At 35.1% G+C, this 16114-nt stretch overlaps 1 protein-coding gene across 2 annotated transcripts in view; it reads right to left on the bottom strand.

Annotated features, from left to right (window-relative positions):
- The window catches only part of POLA1 (DNA polymerase alpha 1, catalytic subunit), a 367464-nt gene that overhangs the window by 187002 nt on the left and 164348 nt on the right, over positions 1 to 16114 (bottom strand). For both annotated transcript variants that reach the window (XM_019524513.1, XM_019524511.1), the window contains exons 33-34: positions 6342 to 6523; positions 4194 to 4325 (exon numbers count right to left, since the gene is read on the bottom strand). In XM_019524513.1, coding sequence (XP_019380058.1) covers positions 4194 to 4325; positions 6342 to 6523 — 314 coding nt within the window. The remainder of the gene's footprint in view (positions 1 to 4193; positions 4326 to 6341; positions 6524 to 16114) is intronic.

Here is a 16114-nt window from a genome sequence, read left to right as displayed (position 1 = left end):
ATCTAATTCTGTCTCAAAAGACAACACGCTGCTAGTGTGGCACAAATGCACATTAAAAGAATGAGTAAAATAATACCATAATTATGTGACGATAGTTCTTCATCCAGAGTCTACTCAATGAAAGGTGAACTTTGATATCATATGTGAAGCAGACTTGTTTTTACACACATTGTTTGGATATAATTCTGGATATTAAATTAGTAATCCTGCTTTCTCTTATTAACCATCACAAGGAAATATATGGAGTGCTAATCACGACTATCAGTTTCTGCAATTTTCTTATGGATTGAAAGGTGTGTGAGGGTTTCTTTAAGTCAATCTAATAAGCTAACCCCTTATCCCCCCACCCCTTGAATTTCTTTTTAAAAAATGAATATTAAAGTGATAAATCTGTTACAATTTTCGGTATAACACCAGAAATCAAGCAATTCCCCTCTACCGTGTAAAAGTTGGGTGAGTTTACCCATTTATGGCTATGTATTTCAATCCTGGCCTCTGTCTAAAATGGATGTTTCATTGATGGCTGAGGGTAACACTTCAAAAATGAACTAGCTAAACAAACTTCCCAGCAGCACTTGACAGAACTACACCTATTCTTTCCCATTTCCAAAGCAGTACAGAATTAATTACCAGTTCTATGGATCTATTGTAAGTATAATAGACTAAAGAGCTATCACAGACACATTTATTGTAAAAGCACAATCCCAAGAGTGTCTAGTAGAGGGCCAAAACGATTAACACAAATGCTTTGTCAGATCAAAGATAAAACCTGCACCGCCCAATTGAGGAATGAATTAGAACAGTGGGTTATCTTTCAAATTAACCAGGGCAGTTAGTGAGGAAAATTTCATGAAAGTGTAATTCTTAGCCTTTGTGAATCCACACAGCAGGCATTCTGCCAGCTGACAAGATGATGAAATTTTCATGCTTAAAAAAGCCCTCTTCATTTCCCAATTTAGATTAGCTAGTGTTTCTCTCTCTCTTTTTCGTCTATTTGCTCTTCTGCTGCAGAATTTAAAAAACCAAGATCAATCTTTCAAAAGAATAATGAACCACTGAAAAGAAACCAAAATCTCTGGATGTCATCTTTAAAAATACTATATTTGCAGTTTCAAAAAAGTAAGGAAGATGATTAAGATTTGTATACATTAATATTATTAAGCAATTCATAACTGTTGGAAACATGATGAATATGTTATTTGTGCAGCTGATAAAAATTCATTTTTAAATGGAACAAGACTGGTCTCCTGAACAAAGGACAGTATTTTACACAAAGGTGGATGTGTTTATTAAAATAGAAGAAACTACAGCAGACTTGCAAATTTTGATTTGCCCTCCTACATTATGTATCTTTTTATAAAAAATTTAAAAACAAAAACAAAAAAAGAAAAACAAGTAAATTGGTAGCTATTTATGAGCATTGTCATAATGGTGGGCAAGTAGATTTTGTACCTAGTAAAGTCGAGTTTGATAAATTTAAGGCATTCTGATAGAATAAAGGGGAAAAAAATTAATAGTATTAACCCTTAAAATCTGATTCAAAGCACACTGTAATAAACAGAAAAAGATTCCCACTCGTTTCAAAAGATTTTTGACCAGGTTGTAAGAAATTATAAAACTTAGCACTGCTGCCTACCTAAAATGTAGCTAACTATATTTTTTGATTACAAGAAAAGGCTCCTTTCCCACATGCTTAGACTTCAGTAATATGTGCAGTTTTACCCACAGACAAACAAAGCAATGTTTACCATACAAAACAAAATACAGAGATACAAATTAAACAATTTAATTTTCCTATTTTAAATGTATATGCGTCTGTCTGAAGGGCAGTCTTTCCCATAGGGGTCTGCTATACATAGTATCAAAAAGAGTAATCAAATGTTTTGCTCATACTGTTTCTTCTCCTCAACTACTCCCATGTGTGTTGTTGTAGTTTATAAGATTATGTATCTATTAGCCCAAAATCCATTTGAAAATTTTCAACTCCAGCTGTTCCACAACTAGTATAAGTACTAGGTGGAAGAGAACCAATGCTCATGGCACCTGCCTATCTGTTATTCCAATTCAATGAGAGTTCCTTTTTCAAGACTAAATAAATCATCTCATTCAGAAGTCAGATCTGAAAGTACAGTCATCCCCCTAAGTCCTGAAGATTAATCACGACACTTAGCATTCACATTCATATAACTCTTTTTAACCTACAAAATACAGTCCAAATAATAAATAAATCTAACACTAAACTCATCATACCATATATACCTACCAGCAGACCTATCTATATTCAAACACTCATAATTACATTGCTGTAACTTCCATTAGAGGGAGCCCAGTATGAACTTTTATTCAATCACCATTTGTATGGACCATGGACCACGATATTAAAAAAGGCAGAATATAACGAAACTTGCAATTAAGTTTTGTAGTTGTTTAAAATCAAATTGCAAGGTGTCATTGCTTATTACCTGATTGTATAATGATGGGGAACATGCCTATACTGAGATATTACCAACATGGACAGACAGAGGTACAATAGCTATTCTTTCTGCTTAACATGAGATCTGAAATCTGGATGTAATTTTACCCAATTAAAATACCTACCAATGTCTTCACCTTCTAACAAAGTGACTAAATTTAACACTAAGGATCTATTGGGCTCCTTCTAAAAACAGGATCTTAAAATAATTGCAAATTCTTATTTACAAGTTCAGAAACTACCTGTTACCAGGAAATTAAGAGCGAAGTGTTTACTTATTAGTGTATCAATACACAATATACACATTTTTTAAACAACCCAAAAATCCAGTATTACCTATCAATTATAACTAATATTAATATTTCTACTACTGTAATTTTCTGTAAACATGTTCTGTAATATTAAACAAAGTGAGATGTCAGTTTGCTAATGTAGTTATTCGAAGTTATATTGTTAAAGGCAGTCTCACTTTCTTCATTCAATTTTAGATACCAAGGGCCTTTTTTCAGAAATTAAGGGCACCTGAAATATCTATTTGCTTCCAGTGGAATATTGTGTGTTTACCAACTCTGAAAGCTAGGCCTGAAATTACATATCCAAAACACTGAAGGACCTGGAAGTTTGAGGACACTTCCAAACATCTGGACTACAATGGCTATGTATAGCTCTAAAAATGAAATATATTTTAAAATGTATTTGTATTTTGAACACATTAAACGTATTAAGTGTAGCAGAGAAGTATATTTTTTCCTAAACAGCAACCATTAAAAAAACCTTAATGTTTAAAAAAATACCAAATTCTCTTATCTTCTGGTCCATGATCTATTTAATATTCATATTACTACCAGAAAGAAAAATGGGACATACATACACACACATTTCACTGAATGTACAATCAAGCATACTTCAGTTCATATTAAGATGGCCTGTGAGCTATAAAAAATAAACTAGTTAGTTGCAGGACACCTGAATACTCTGATAATTAAAGTAGATGTTTCCAGTTTCATAAACTGAACACAAGAACTAAGCAATATCTTCTTCAATCTGTCAGTGACCCCTTACTGAAATTCTGAAGAGCTGAATTTCAACATTACACAGCCCTTTGCATGCTATGGGACAGAGTGATAACCATTGTGCTTGTAATGTGTTGGGTTTGAAAGCTAGACTGAAAGACGAATAACCCAAAGAGCAGTAATTTTTTTTCTACAATCCTTTAGAACATCCTTTGGACAAGGCCGGTTTTCTCATATTAGTAGGATGTTCATAATACAACATCTTGAAAAAAGATCTGATTTAAAGTTATTATTCAGCTCCCCACTTCATAGATTCCCCCCCCCCTGCCAAGTACAGTAATATATTTGAGTCAGTTCACTTTTTCTTAACATTTTAGAATATAAAAAACCCACTATGTTTGTAATATGGCTGACACCTAGTCTAAATGCAAAACTTAAGATATTCTTATCTATCAGATATTTAAAGCAAAGTAGTTTATTATTACTATTTATAAGAAAAAGGTTTTTAAATTAGAATTTAAGATCACTGATCAGTTGTAATGACAAGAAAAACCACCATATTAGTTATAGGGAAATGTATTTTTTCTTTTTCTTTAAGGTATTGTAAAGCACGTTAAATAATGAATAATTTCTGTCACAATATGAAAACTGAAAACCCATTAGAAACTTGCATTTAAAATTACAAAGAATAATTTCTGGATACTTACGTTATAATATTTTTTTAGGTAACACCTAATATCCAAAAGTAATTTGTTGTTCATTTGTGTAACATGGCAGAAAGGGAGCTCATTACATTCTTTCTTACTGCATTGTTGCAAGCTGGGTTCAAGAAACTGTCCCTGCCAAAAAAAATAAGGTTTAAAAAACAAATCCCAGGACACTAGGTACTTATGACAAGAAAATGCATATACAGTATACATAAAGACATGGACTTACAATACACAAACTATAAAAGTATACATATACACATCACAAATATACAAAATGTGCAAAAATACAATATATTTTAGAACCATAAATATACTTGACATGTGTTAGGCCCTCTCATTACATTTGGACACTCCCTCTCCCTAAAGAATCATCTCCAACAAGACTCATAGCCTTTTTACACTCTCCTAAAACTAATGTCATTTGGAGAACTTACCAGATCACTTGCCTCAAGAGATTTTATTCAACTAGTGAATAAAATAAAGTAGTGAAATCTATGGCAAAAATCAATCTCACTGAATGAGCCAGGCTTCTCATTTTATCAACTACACCAACGTCTTGCCCATTCTAAGACTACTGATCAGTCTTAGGATGGCTGAAGATGTGCTTGCAAGAGTTTAAAACAAGGTCTTCTTTTTGTTTCAAGCTTATACTCATTAAAAGCAGAAATAATAAATAACCATTGTAGTTAAACACCATAGACTATATTGGATTGGTCTATCAGAATGTTCAAACATGTTTGTGTAATGGACTTTTTCTGATCCTAAGGGCCTGTGTATGCCTGAGGACAAGACTAAGGAGCATACCAATAACATACAGAATGTGTATTACATCCCAAAATGGATGTCATGTAGCAGTCTTAGTCCAGTGCTAGGTTCCCATGAATAAGACCTCTGAGCTCTGCTTAGTGGCACGCACCCAGTGCCACAGTAAGGACTTGTTTTAGGATGTAGCACACACCTGGTGGGCTTCAAGGTAGCACTCCTAATGGACGCGGACTTTTGATGATGCAGACATGCCCTTGGAACTGACTGTAGACAGCTGATGTTAAACCAGTGAAATTTTCATGATCAATGAACTCCTCAAATTATTATAATAGTTTGCGAGAGGTTTTTTCTGTTAAGACTTAAAGTCTATGCTTTTCTAATACATTCTAGCTGTATCCTCCACCCACAACACTAAGCAATTCCAGGTGGAAGAGATTTTAGAGCTTGACATCCTCTCTTCTACAGTTAGCCCATCTGCAAGTTGTCAAGCCTCCGTGCAATTAACTATCTTATTTACAGCTGTAATGAAGCAAAAGTCAAGGATTTACAAAGTATTGCTGATCTGTGTCTGTCTTTTCTTCTCACTTGCTTCCAGTAACTGCTTTGTTTTGATTCAAAAAAATGCAAAACATCTGCTGTTTGTCCAAATTAACTTAAAATAATTACTTTTAATTTAGATAAAAGATTTATTTGCTTTAATTTTCAAGGTTTCCATTATTCTGCAGCCTGCTAATTTGCCAATGACTAATACATGCATAACATCGCAGTGGAGTTAAATACTTGGCTCTGTTTCAAGTTCTGATCCAAGGTCAGAGATACATTTTTTGGCAGAACTTCTTGACAGGAATGTACCCCTATGACTTTTTACGTCCACTATACAAAGACAGAAGGAAAGATAACAGAGAAAAACCTTTTGTCAAAAAGAAGGGAAGTGGGTTGTAAAAAGATAAACAGAGATTTTCAAAACCACTTTGTTCCAATTAATATGATTTAGGATTAAAAAAAAATGTCATTGCTACAGACAAACTTCATTAAATGGAGAATTGCAAGTTACTCAGCAGTTGAGATAAATACTAAAAATAAAAAAAATGTGCTAACTACCATTTGTAAACCAAGGCAGTTAGATTAATGAAGCCAAATGGTCTGATACTTGCTGCCAGACTACAGTATTCCAGACTACAACGTATAAATGCAAAAGACTTGAGCACTGACATAACAATCTCTCATCCAAAATTATCAACAAGAGTGTCTTCGCCTGCTTCAAATTCTAATAAGCTATATTTGAAAAGCTCTCCCTTCCCTCCTCCTCTTTTTTTTTTTTATCATGCAAAAACATTTTTCTTCTAAAGTGAAGTACAGAAATAAGAGATTAAAACTAACCGAACCATCAAAGACATTGTCATAAATGTTCTCTGTTCCACACTTTGGGCAGGGAAACTTGAATCTTTCACAATCCCTGTATTTCTCTTCATCAGTGAGCTGTGCTAAGCCACCAAGAAAAGCATCATTCTCTTCATCTTTATGATAATGATGATGGACTTTGAATTGGGAAGGTTCCAGTCCTATTAATCAGAAATAAAAATTGCAAACAAAGACCAATGTGAACAATTCAGCTATGTTATTTTTTTTCCTTGTGGATTCAGCAGGAAGAGGAAAATGTAAATTCAGATAGTGAAAAATCTATATTCAGGAAAAGATTGCTAAAAATATATATATACATACATTTTACAATTTTTAACCCAAGATGAAGGTTCATGTAAGATGAACAAAATCACTTATCTTTTTACACAAGATTGCTTTATAAATAAAACAAGCACACTGCATTATCTATCATGGGAGTATGCAACAGAACATTTTGTTTCTGAGGAAACCACTCCTAGTGGATGGTTTTATTGTTATTTTCTTTTTAAGTTACATTGAAAATATTTCAATAAAATGTGCATCATTATTAAGAAACAGTCTTTAAATCAAAATGGTACCATTAAAACTGAAAACAGAGAATAAAAACCCCATTAAAGAAATGCGGGTGCACAGCTATTACCAACTCCTTCAAGTCCGTACACAACTGCCAACTCTGATTTCAATGCAGTGGTCGATTTCATTTTGGCTCAGTGGTTAACAGCATGTAGGTTTCAATCTAATGCAGTGGTTAAAATTCAGTAGTAGCATTTAAAAAGGTAGTACTGGAGACAAAACGCTTTATATTTGGTTGACAGAACCCAAGCATTTAAACAAATAAAGTCCTAAAACTACTGATTTCATTACCAAAAGAAGGGGGAAGGGTCATTTTTCCTAGCAATGCAATTGTCAAAGTGACTTCAGTGAATTCTATATTTTTGGCATGTTTTTAACAACATGCCTAATCATCATTATCATCTTTTTAATTTTTTTTAAAGCAAGTATGTATTTGATCTGTAACGTTCGCTAGAATTAAAAATAAGAATCTAGATAAATGGCCATATCAAAATTTATATTCTAAAGAACACACGTGAGAAATGTTGAGGAACTATGGCTGAGTTTAAAATAAAAGAAAAACATCCAAGAAAAAAAGGATACCCTGTAGAAATGTTTTATAATAAACTGAAAGTTTTTATAAAAATTAAAACAAGCAGTAAACACGTTCTCTTGTAAAGCGTGACAATAATTAAGCATTGTATTTAAGGAAGTTGAAAAAAGATTCACATTTAATTTAATTTCTTCCTTATAAAGTTAACGAAGTCTTTGCTCTACTTAGTGGAGGACATATAACATTCACAGAACTAAAAAAATAACTTGACAAACATTTCCGTTAACTTATACCAGCAAACTCAACACCATTTTCTATGGAGTTTCACTATGTAAAAATACTCTATTATTTATCATTTTCATAATCACTTTTTTTTTAAACAAAGTGCTAAATGACAGTTTAACCTATTTAATTTCAATTAAAAACCTCTTCTCTGTCACATTTTTTCTTTTGATTATTGAACAATTACAGTACATAAAGGCTAATATTCTATACCATGTAGACTCTTGCACAATATAAACCTCACATTAATAGGAATAGCCATATGTTCTATTTTGCCCATGGTCCCTTGAGAGAGACAGCATGTTTTGTCAAATATTAAATAAATCAGTGAGTATATTTTTTAACAAGGCAAGACATTCTGCAACAGACTTGGTAGGTAAGTTTTAAATAAAACTTTTATCACCCCTCTTTAACACTTTCTTTAACATTTAAGATTTTGTCTTAAGGAAAAAAAGCACTAAGACATATTTTATTTCAGAAAGAAGGCAATAAGGATATGATATGAACTGTAAAAAGTGACGATTATGTAAAAGATGGCCGCAAGTATTTTAGAGGTGCAACAATAAATTTCAGTCCAAAATGCATCTTCAATTCTTTCTGAAAATATATTTGACTGTACTTCTAGAATAAATTATACTACATAAAACTTAAAGAAAATCATATTTTGCCCTTTCTGAAGAGGGGGATGGTGGTACAAGAAAAGGGAAATGGGTAAAAACTAAAACAAATTAATAACTTAGCTCCACATTTTAAAGTTGATAACTACTTCACTATATAACATTATTAGCCAGTAGGTGCAGCAAAGCCACGCAGGAATTACGGTGAGGAATTTAACAAGGAATATAAAAACACACAACTTTCAGCATGCAAAAAGTCCCACTGAAATTAATGGGATAACAAGTGCTGTAAAGCAGGTTCCTAGCTTTATTACCTTGCTGTACTGGGGCCTATATTATCTATTACTTCCTTTCATGGATGATTACTTGGTTCACTTAATCCATTTCAGCACACTAACCAGCAAACTCTCATTGGAGGGCAGATTATCCTATTTATCACACAAAATTTAGCCTAAAATATCCAAAAAAATAGGGAAATGTTCCTCTTGCCTTTGTATCACTTTTTAAAAATGAAAGAGCCCAAGAATTGTAAGTAATAAAAGCTTATCTTTTCATAATACTGAAAAAATAAGATGTGCTTCCTAAATATTTCAGACTTACAAGAGAAGTTTTAAGTATGAAGTTATTATCACTAGAGATGCTATGCATTATGGATCAACTTAACCTTAAAAAGGTAAAAGTATGAATGCATGATTTAAAAAGAATATACTCCTTCAGAAACTAAAAAATGATGAAAAACTCATGACATTTACTATTATGTGACCAAGATGTACACAAAGAGAGAAATCTGGAAGTTGCCATTGAGCACAATAATACAACTGTTAGAACCTTTAGTGAGTAACCAGAAAAAAAAATTAAAGCATTTAATAAACAGACAAAACTTCAAAATATTTTAGTGCATTTTAGTTGAAACTTCTGCAGGTGCCTTTTGGGAGTGGGGATTCCCTCCTCAAAACTACAAGCGGTGAACATGCACAAACCACAAATGTCAGATGAAACTTCAATTTTCCAGGCAACTCCTAGAGGTAGCTAAATAGATTTATCAATTTCCATAAATTACTTAGGTTTTTTTTAAATTGAGTTTAGCCTAACTCCTATATACCTTTACTGGAAGATATGAATGCTGAAAATTTTATCTGCTTATGTCTTTGCTTATTAGAGGTTTTGTAAAACAAAAGGAAAAGAGTATCTGGTACTGCCACCTAGAGGTTAGGAACGTGAATTTCTATTAAAATCCCATGGAGCATAAATGGAAACAAACACACTTTAATTACAGAATTATTCTGATTAACAAAACCCCACCAAGTGTTAACTCTAAACAATTTTCTTAACTGAAGAGATAATGACAAAGAAGTCCCTAGTATAAAAATTCCCAACTAGATAACACAAACTTTAAATAACTTAGTTAAAATAAAGGGACATTGTACTAAGTAAATTGCTTGAATAGGAATCCTAAAAGACAGCTATGTATAGTCAAAACACTGGAATGGCTAAAAACCTGATCTGGTTAGAAAAGTGGAAAAGATGTCAATATTCTTTTACTATGCCCAAATAAAATGCTGTAACATCATGAATCTGAGACAGAACATACCAGTTCACATATTCAGTCCCTCTCTATAAAAGTCGGAAGGGTTAATTAAAAATTGATGATCTAATATACTTATGTAAAGTATTGTCTCTTATTGAGCCAACCTGTATATTTAGTAGAGATTTTAGTCAAGCTTTCAGGCATCTGGCATACTCCCCCAGCTTGATGCCCAAAAGCTTTTCTGACATCTCACAGAACTATATAAGGTGGTCCAGTACTTCACCTCACAAAAGCTGGTGGTTCTCACATCCTATACCATCACAGCTCCACCACTACCACCACCTCCTCTTCTTTCAGATATTTAAAAAAATGTGCTTAGTACACACCAAGCAGTAAATGTAGTTAAAAGAAAGATTAAATAACTTGCGTTCCAAATGCACACGTGCACACACATACAGACCCTCCTCTAAGTTCCAAATCCCCATTTCAAGCAAAAGCCTGCACCTCATTAACAAATTCTGACCATCAAGACCACATAAAGGCATTATACAATAGAGTTCCTTTCACTTTACAGAGGAGGTCAGCCACCTACAGCCTGCAAGGCAGATGTGGCCTGCCAAGCAATTTCATCCAGCTCCCAAAACCCAGATATTGGTGTTGGGAGAAAAGCCGTGGTGTTTACCATTAGCAACAATTAACCAGCAGCTGGGTTGGAAGCGCCAGACTATTTCAGCCTGCCACTCCTAAAAGGTTGCTGACCTTTACTTTACAGCATCAAGAGCTCTAAATCTGTTATGTTAGCTCACATTTCTCATCTGGTCTCTGCAGTGAAGATACTGTGGAATGCAAGGTTACCCAGTAATATATGTACATTGTATAGATGAACATGTCTTTTTAATTAAGGCTGAAGTAACCAGAATTTATTAAAGTGCTCCCACACTCTGTGGTTGACTAACTACATATTTTGTCAGGCAGTTAGTTTGGAAATTGCTATTATAAATACTTTGAAACTATCTTTTCTATTTAAAAGAGATTTGTGAAATTATTTTGGTAACTCAAACCAATGGTTTTCTTCTACCCAAAAGAGTCATAGGCAGAAGCCTACCAAAAGTAAAATATCTCCTATCAAACCTATGCAGTATTATTAGCCTAACAGAGATTACTGTCCTGACTTTTCTAGACTTTACAGGATACATACAGGATTGCTCAAAATGTCAAGCATTAACAATATGGGACCAGCATCTGGGTGAGCTTAGGAATAATGGAATCTCTCTCAGGGACATTATATGGGCACAGGAAAATTCCCATTTATACAGCAAAATACTTTACATAATTTACAGTTATAGGCTCTGAACAACAGTACAAACTAAAAATACCCATATCACAATCAAACAGCCAAGATGCACTTATATAGTTAAGTTAACACTAGAAACTGTTTGTTGATTTAGAAATATAAGAGTAGTTAGTCTATAAGATGTCACGCCCTGCCTTCTTAGAAATATCAGTTCTGGCTTTTGTTGATTTCTTCCAACAAAAGCCCTAAAGTAGATAAAATTACACCAACAGGCACTTTCTTTTTGCCAAGATAGTTTATTTAACTTGCAAAATTGTACAAAACTATCCTGGCAAAAATACTGCATGCCAACAGTGTACTTATACTCATTTTGGATAAGCGCGTAACTAACTTTACTGCATACCACAATGTGAGTCCTAAATTTCTGCCTGTTGCTTACATTATAATATGCATATATTAACTACATAAATGGCGCATGCAGAAATTCAGGGAGGCTAGAGGGAGATTAGATAGAGTTAAAAATGGCCACCCGATCTAAGGTAAATTGCGATGGGGAGGGCTCATGGGACAAGCATGCTGCGGGGGAGAAGGGCGGGTTGGAGGGATCACAAGAGCAGGCAGGGTCCACAGGATGGATTGGGAAGGCAGGCAGGTCTGCAAGGGTGTTGGTGTGGTCTGGGACTGTTTGGTCAAAGGGGCTCGTAGGTCCGCCAGAGGGTGCAGGGCTCTCTCACCCACTCCCTGGAACCAGGGGCTATTTTTAGCACCCAACCGACCCATCAAACTGACCCCCTTCATCCTACCCAGTCCTCTACCCACCCTGATTTACTTGCTCAGCTCCTGTCACTGGCGAATGCTGGTAAAACTGGCACCAGGAGTAGCCTGAAGGAAGAGAGGTTTGGCAGGCTCAGGAAGGGCTGGCTAGTCCATGGAAGGTTGTCTGTCTGGGGAGGGAAGTGTCTGGATAACCTGATACTAGGTAGGGGGTAGGAGGAGTGCAGCCCCAGAGCTTGGGCCAGCAGCTGGGTTTTCCCAGCCCTGGGGCTGTGCTGGAAACTGTTCAGAAGTTCAGGACAGTTAGATGGCCAATCTGATCTAAGTTAGGTGTACCTTGAAGGTAGGGTTAACTTAGGTCAGGTCAGACATTTCAGACTGATCTAACTGTTCTGAACTTCTGTACAATTTGAACTTAGATCTACCTAACTAGTATAAGGTCCAGACCTGGGTGACCTAAGTTAGATCAGGTGGTCATTTTTAACGTGATCTAACCTCCGCAAATGTCTGCACCTAGCCTCAAGTACAGGCCTCAAGTACCTGTATAGCCTCAAACTGCTCAAGTGCATGGCATCTTTCAGCCCCACTGTCTACTCTGTAATGCAATTGCACCCAGGTTAATTACATTAAAAATGATGAAGGGGAAGCAGCTCAAGCTTTGAAAATGATGGAAGCTATGCAGTTTTGTGGGGCTGCTCATACAGTGCTGCATAACTGACAGTGCAGCGTAACTGATGAGCATTGCTTACGTTAATTTCATGTAAGTGCATTCTCTGGATATGTGCAGTCACAAGTCTATCCATGTAACTAAAGCAAAACCTGTTAAGATTAATACTCATAGTTTTAGCCACAGGGCTTTATTTTTTTCTAGCAGAGTAGCCATTAGTAAAGGAATAAATGTTTGAGAGCATTATACTGAAGACTATTCTACATGGCAAGGGGCTGCACCTCCTTCACACCCCACATCTATTAAGGAAGAAATCTGACCATGGAATGACGAGTGTTTACTGATAGTGAAGAAGTCATCACTTCTCTCAAACACATCTGAAAAAACATTAATATAAATGTTCTAGTATGCCTTGTCTTTTTGTGCTGTTCAACACCAGGCAGCCAAATTATCTGAATGGCTTGTCTTCTGTGTGTAAAATTTAAGGATCTTATCCATAATGAAGGCAAAATCCATCCTTTATTCATCATATTTTGAATTTGGATTGCCTCTTGATTCAGAGTAAGATGGAAGTTCTTCTTGAAATGAAGACGGACACTATTATTAGGGGAATTCTTCAGGGGGAAAAGAAATAAAACAGAAAATGCTGCAATTTCTCTCAGCTTTCTGGGTGAAGCAATCACATTCAAAATGACACCTTCACCACAAAGAAGTTGAGCGGTCATTAGGTAAATACAGGTCTTATATACTTTTGAACATCATTAAGCTTCAAAAGCGGAGAGAACACCACAGCAAGTGAACATGACAGAATTTGAGCTTCTGTTGTTGGCTACTCTACAAAAACCACCTTATGAAGGGATAAGATCCCAAGAGACAATATGAAGTAGATCCTAAGACAGCAATAAATAGAAGGTTTTGACCTTTTGAAAATAGTGCTCTCTCTCTAAATTATTTACTCTGGGACCATGGATAACAATTTAATCTGGTCATCCAATATTTTTCTTACTAGACTGTGAACAAGCAAAGTGTAGAAGAGAGAGTGATTTTCAGGAACACTGAACTTGAATCTCTCTAAAAGATTATCAGACTTCCTACAAAATCCAAAGATAAAGACAAACTATCATCAAGATCCTAAAAAATAAATATTCTTTAGCTAGTTTTCTACATACTGTGAATTTGTTTAAATATTCATGGACTGAGGCTCCATTCTCCATCACTTAGGTTGGAAGGGTTGAATGTGTCTGCTGTGATACTGAATTTACCAGTTTCATATGTGCATGGGTGTAAAGACAACAGCAATGTTTTCCCATTTCTTTCTCTATGGTTGAGGTGGCACACTGAATGTAGCGTAGAAAAAGGAACTGTTTCATATAAAGTAGGAGACTTGAAAATGTTCCTTGATCTTTGCATCTAGTTCAGGGGATCCCAACCTTTTTAGGTTGAGGACTGCATTTTTAAGCTGTGGACCAGAAGTGACCATAGACCAGCAAATTGCAGACCAGCAGCGATCAGCAAACTGTGGGCAGGCAGCCAACCCTTTTTTATATTCAGTATAAAAAAGGGTTGGCTGCCAGTCTGCAGTATGCTGGTCACTTCCAGTCTGCAATTTGCCGGTCTACAGTCACTTCTGGTCTGGCAGTCAGCCCTCCTGCGGACCAGCAGCCAAACCTTCGTGGCCTGGAACTGGGCTGCAGCCTGGGGGTTAGGAACCCCTGATGTAGTTCATACTGCATTCCTCATTAAAATGTTGTAAATCAGACCAAAACAGTGGAATACCATGAGAGGTAAACAAGGTCAAATTCACTGGATATTGCATTTTACTGAAATTCTTCAAAATGGAGGACTGGTCTTCTGAGAGGAAAGTTCTTGGACAATTTATAGGGTTAGAGGAAAACAGGGCTTAAGGCATTAGGTAGAACAAAAACCCATTAAACTGACAGCCCAAAAGACTTGACTGGTGAACAGAACAAACTAGAGACATCCTAATCACTGTAAAAAAAAACATTTTCTGATGCCTTTCAAAGAAAATATATGGCCATCACAACTATCATAGGAAGGTCCCAGAGTAACTAGACTCTGAAATCATTTTAGATTACTCAAGGATTCACAACTTTGATTACTTATGGAAGAATAATATCTATCCTATTATGCAGGACCCTGAAAAAAACTAGGGTCCCATCAGCCAACTCAGTTTAAATGTTACAGATGAAGTTTTGCCAACATCAAAATAAGAAAACTTCAGGTGCCTGAAGAGATCAAACTGAACATATCTGGTTGTTATTTCTGCTCAGAGGCCAGTTAGAGGCCAATAGTTGTATATATATGTTCTGGTCTCGAAGAACTAAAGACACCTACAATACAGATATGATACTAGACCAGAAAAGAGATTCCATCTTGAATTTACTGCACTGCAAAAAGTGTCTGTATTTAATGGATGATCTTAAGTTATGTTCTGTTTTTAATATCTGACCATTTCATTTAGGTACCTAAATAGGAGTTTAGTTCTCCTGAACATCTGCCTCATCTATGGATGTTGAGCATTTCTAAATTCTAGTCAGAAATCTGTAATGATAGCACAATAAAGTTTGAGAATCGTCTCCTTGCTTGATTAAATAAATGGTTACGTCAGAAACAACTTTAAATGCTTTACCTACCTGACCATCACCAAAATGTCAAGTTCCCTCAATAATAGAATCATTATTTTTTTTTAATTTTGTATTTTTTGACATAGGAGTCCCAGATCTCACTTACCATTAAGAGCTCATAACTGTTTATTATTCGTGTCTAGGAAATATTTTTTCTAATAGATGTATATGTAGTCATGTTTTCAATGATTGTATGAAAAACAAACCCGCATTTAAGGAAGATTTGTGAGCAACTTTCAAATTTTTGGTATTTTCCCTCTAGATAGGAAACTACTGCAAGGGAAAGGGATGTCTTTTTGTATGGGTCAGGGTAGAAAAAAAGTGACCTCTATTACTTTTGAAGTCTTCTAAAGAAAAAAAATCTTCCAAGAAAAGGAGCATCTGCCCCTCACAGGCTGAATGAAAAGTAGCAATTCTATATTTTATTGTTCTATATCTGAAAAAGGATGTCCTTTTGTTACAGTCTAAAAAGATCAAAGCTTGAATACCTATTTTTTTCTGGAAAGATGCCAGAGTGTGCTTAGTTCATAACTGCTTTGCATGTTTTAGCAATTTAAAGAAAATCTTGGGAAGATACAATATTGTTGACATTTGTCAACATTCCACTTCTAAATTCAGAGCTAGCTTATGCAATCTTCATCCGTGGTAAAAAACCCCTAACAAAAAAACAAAACCCTAATCACATGGACATTCATGCAATACAAACATTTTTTAGACTTGAGAAGACTATGGGATAATAAATTATACCACCTTCATTACATGAAAAATACTAGAATGCAAGTTTCTAAACATCTTCGGGTCTTCAATTCAAGTCCTGCATATTTTTCCAACCACTTTAAC

This window comes from Gavialis gangeticus, unplaced genomic scaffold, assembly GCF_001723915.1.
Source record: "Gavialis gangeticus isolate Ggan-Ray unplaced genomic scaffold, GavGan_comp1, whole genome shotgun sequence".
In the NCBI taxonomy this organism is placed as follows: domain Eukaryota; kingdom Metazoa; phylum Chordata; order Crocodylia; family Gavialidae; genus Gavialis; species Gavialis gangeticus.
This window is presented reverse-complemented; position numbering and strand designations above follow the sequence as displayed.